General features: G+C 45.9%; 1 protein-coding gene across 4 annotated transcripts in view; it reads right to left on the reverse strand.

Annotated features, from left to right (window-relative positions):
- PDZD11 (PDZ domain containing 11) overlaps positions 1-4,571 on the reverse strand; it is a 14,930-nt gene that overhangs the window by 8,278 nt on the left and 2,081 nt on the right. For 2 of the 4 annotated variants that reach the window (XM_019521128.1, XM_019521129.1), the window contains exons 4-5: positions 4,048-4,146; positions 3,401-3,461 (exon numbers count right to left, since the gene is read on the reverse strand). In XM_019521128.1, coding sequence (XP_019376673.1) covers positions 3,401-3,461; positions 4,048-4,146 — 160 coding nt within the window. Of the gene's footprint in view, positions 1-509; positions 2,184-3,400; positions 3,462-4,047; positions 4,147-4,571 lie in introns of those variants that run through there. The other 2 variants (XM_019521127.1, XR_002098248.1) reach the window with 2 other exon arrangements.

A 4,571-nucleotide genomic window follows, 5' to 3' on the forward strand; every position in this document is an offset into this window, starting at 1 on the left:
TGGGATGGAGTGGAAGCTTGCTGAACCTGCCCCGCTCCGCAGGAGCTCTAACTGCTGCAGCTGAGCTTAAGGCTGCTGCTGCAATTAGTCAGACCAATTTCCACTGCTATAATGCTGGCAACTTTGATGGAAGGTGTAGCTAAGATGGGCCTTTGTATGGTTGCAGATATGCCACATCATGTTGCTATTAGGTCAAATTGATGTGGTTAAAATGTCAGTAGCTATCTTGCACATATGCACAGAGGCTTTTGGCTCTGGGGCTGAACCAGTACTGAAAATGGCAGCGTTGAGGACACTTAGGGAGTATCTCCTGAAAAACTTGCTGACTAGAAGAGAATCCTCACAAGTGCCTGCATAAGCCATCCAGGACACATCTGTGTAACCTGAGTCTTAAATATTGACCTTACTGCATGATATTTCCTACTTTTGAGGGTAAGGAGTACACAATGAGAACTATCCTATCAGAGCCACTTCCTACAAGTAAATTAAGACAAAGTGCAGGAGCCAGATGCTTGATGTAGTAACTTTTTATTAAGACTTTTGAGTTTCCATTAAGTGATCTAACACCCCAGCACAGGAGGATTAGCCCATCCCCATGATGGGCTTAGCAAGATCAGAAGGGAGAATAATACAACCCACACCCTATTACCATGTTTTTTAGCATGAAAATTACTGAGGAGAGGAATTTAAGCTGTCTCAGCTCAGTGGGCTATGCTGAGGGCAGAGTGGGCTTTCTCCTGTAGAACAGCTAATTCATTCAGTGTCATTCAGGATGCAATGTGATAGATGAGGTATGGGTGTAGGTATCCCCTTGCCTCCAGGGCCAGCAGGGAATCCTAAGGACTGTGCCTCCAGCATCTAAAATGAAGATCAGTTAAAAGCAGGGGCAGGCAATTATTTTGGGTGGAGGGCTGCTTACTGAATTTTGGTAAGCCAGCAAGGGCCGCATGACCAGCAGCCAGGGGCAGATGAATATTTTCTAAATCTTTTAGGGGTCCTGTGGGCTGGACAGAATGGCCTGGTGGGCCACATCCAGCCCATGGGCCACATTTTGCCCACCCCCTGAGTTAAAGCAACTGAGCCAGACAAGCAGCAGAGTAGAGAACCTGTGTAGGTCAAGGGGCAGGGCAGGAAAGAGGGAAGTGGAGGTGGAATATGACCTGTCAGCATGGTTTAGAAACTAGCCCTGAGTTAAACTGTGGGAGGTGGATTCGTGTCCTACTGAAGCAGTGCCAGAGGACAGCTAAACAAGCATAGTAAGATTAACTGCATTTTACTACTTTCCCTGCATTCTAAGCAAATTCAGTGCTCAAGGAAGCAGCAGTCAGTGCAGAGGTAGAGCAGGGAGTGAGGTGTTTATAGAAATTTCCACCAGGAGCAGAAATAGGATGAATAGGCAGGTGGTGAGGATACAATCCTTGGAAAAACGAAGCAGGGTCTTGCTCTGCAGTAGAATGCCCTATATTTTATCAGAGGGAAGATATTGTAGCAGCTAGTCAGCCACCAGGGCTCAGACAGGGCACAAGGGATGTCACAGCTTTACATAATACAGTGCATGTTGTTAAAGAACATGGGTGGATCAACTGTGCCCAGTGGCAGAAGTCTTGGTGGTGATACCTGCAGTAGGGGACAATCCCACCAGCTACTTCATTCAACACAACATGTAACATGTACTATAGAGGGACATGATGCTAGGGCAGTGCAGGCTGGATATAGCATTGTAAAAAGGAAAGAAGATCTATTCTGAGTTGGATTTAAAGACTGAATTACTAGACTGTTGCAGGCTTGGCTTCTGTTCTAATATAGATGTGGAATGACTACAGAAGTGCCCCTTTATGCTATAGCACCTCTCACTTGCCCATCAGTTCCCTTCAACTCAGTTCAGTGCCTGATTTGGAAAATACAGATTAAAGCCCAGGTCTCTTTGCTGCTGCTCTGTTGAGTCATTGGTGCCAATCTGGCAGCACGGCAGATTCCTGTGTGACAAGGCCCATGGGGCCAGTCAGTTAGTCCTCTGACCAAAGCTGAAACTTTTATGAAGTCTAGTTAAGTGTCATCTCTGATACTGAGGAAAGAGTTAGTGGAGAGTTTTAGAACCAAAGGACAAAGCCAACCACTGCCAAGGGACCCCCAGCAGGAAATGGTCTCCTAGTGAACAGTTCTCTCCTTCTGCCTCTGGTAATCTGCAAGGAGAAAGAGAGGATATTAGTAAGGCTAAAAAGGTAAGATGGAGAGAAAGGACTTCTCTAAGCGTGAGCTGTGCTCTACATGAAAAATGTCCTAAGCCTGAGAGGCTGGAATAAGAAGACCTATTTGCCTGTAGATTTTTAAGTGTTGATAATGGTGTGGGGGTGGGAACTGGTGGATACCACAGTAGTAAGGATGATAGATGAAGTTTCCAGGACTACTTAGTATATTGGAATGACTAGAACACTTTCTCTGCTCCTATACAGCAGCTGTCTTTGAGATGGTACATTACCAGCTCAGCTGCTTCTTTCTTTACTTCCGCCAGCACTCTTGGATGTAGGTGTGACTTATCAACTTGTTTTAGCAAGTTGTTTTGTTGATATCCTAGGTGAAAATACTGATACTTAACTATCTTTAATGTCAGAAGAGAGTGAGGATCCCCTGTCCCTTGTTCTCTGTGATAAGAGTGATGGAGGGGAAAAAGTTTGGTTTCATTGTAACTTCTTCACCCTCTTTGCCCTACTTTTCAGAACGGTCTTACCAAAGTGCACCTCACTTTTGTGCTTCAAGGTCTCTCATCCCTTTAGTTTCCACCTGGTTTACTTCACTTAAGATGTATTTCCTTTTTCTGAGATACTTGTTTGGTTTGGTCTTCTGAACCCTTTGCTTTTCAATCCATCTCTGACCCTTATGGTTACTGAATAAGCAGATTTTGTGGATTTAAGACTTGTTCATTTTGGACAGGGGGCTCTTCACCAGCTTTTTTTACGAAGCATTTCTCTGTACAAGAAAAGTACCAACATCTGGAACTAATACCAACTAACAAACAAGTGGTTCAGCTAGAGTTACTGAACCAACTCCTGTGTGGTGCTGAAGACTAAATAGTTGCTTTCAAGTGCTCTGCAGCTACCTCTCTTGATTAAGTTATTTAAGCTGTTAAACTGCTTCTCCAAAGCTTTTTCTGCTATGACACGACTAATTTATATGCCAGTAGTTGAAGTCATAGGTTACTGTTTTGACTTGGTGCATAATATTGAGAAAGCAAAGCAGCAATTATGGTTCTATCTGATCTGAAGGCTGCTAGTTTATCCCTATACTTAGGACTCCAGACCTGTAATGATCAGGTTAGCTGGCGTCAGCAGAGCTGATGAACTGCTGGGATGCAAAACAGTAGGAATCTGCTGTGCTGCCAGAGGAACTAACAGAAGCTTACTGTAGGGGAAGAAGCGGACACGCATGGTAATTTCACGGGCAGTCTTCAGGATCTCCACAGCCTGAAAGCAGCAGAAGAATTATTTGTGAGGACTAAACAGAGACAAGGATCCAGTACTACCCAGTACCTCAGATGGAGGGTCCAGCCTCAGAAGTTAGCAGTGCTTTAGCAGCAACTTACAGTCAACTGTCTTTGCATCAGGGATGACCACCACATTAAGGAAGGAATACAGGAGCTCTTCCACCCAATCTGCTTCAGGCCTACAGTATATGTTCCTGGTATCTTCCCCATGTTGGGCCACTTTAAAATCCAGTGAGAGCTCCCAGCCAAGAATCTCTCAGCAGACAGTGATCACTCTCCCCCTTTGTGAGTAGGGGAATAGAAGAAAGGGAACTGCATATGATCAGCCACTAAGCTGGTAGGACTAGCTACTGAAAGGTGGGTGCCCAGGTCCTACTTCTAGTCCTCAATGCTGTCACATGAGTATGCACCACTGCTCTGGCAAGGCACTCAGGCTAGGGCATAAAGGAGCCAGGTCAGCTCTGCATCACATGGACTTGTTCCTTTAGCCTTTCTCCATGCCAAGTGTCTTGAACTGCCACAAGCAGCCTACGCCCCTGCATTTGAGCTGTTGGGGGAGCTCTCACCTTGCTGTGCTCAATGTCCTGGAAATCCACATCATTAACTGAAAGGACCTGGTCTCCTTCCTGCAGCCCTGCTCTGTGTGCATCCGAGTCGGGGATTACCTGCAAGTGAATAAGAGGGGGCAATGCTGGCTGTCTGCAAGGCCAGTGTTGCACAGGCCCTTTCCACAGACGGGTCAAATCCAACAGACCCATCTTAGCAGCACTGTGCCCCCCTCCATCCCCCGGTTTCTACTTCTAGTCCACCTTAGAAAGACCAAGGTGGGAAGGGGAGAAGCTTAGATCAGTACTGAGGTATGCTTAGAAAGCTGTGTTTGTAGGGGTGAGCTCAAAGCTGACATTGGAAAGGGTACTCTCAGACAAGTCTGTCCCAGACTATTGATCCTGTGGTACTTGGCAGCTCCTAATAATGAGTCTAGAGTTGTACAGAGCATCTGAACCTGATCCAAAGACAGAACAGTATATACCTGCTCAGTCCAGGTGAATAAGAGAAGGCTGAGGGGGGACCTGGTAACAGTCTATAAACT

Source organism: Gavialis gangeticus, unplaced genomic scaffold (assembly GCF_001723915.1).
Source record: "Gavialis gangeticus isolate Ggan-Ray unplaced genomic scaffold, GavGan_comp1, whole genome shotgun sequence".
NCBI lineage: Eukaryota > Metazoa > Chordata > Crocodylia > Gavialidae > Gavialis > Gavialis gangeticus.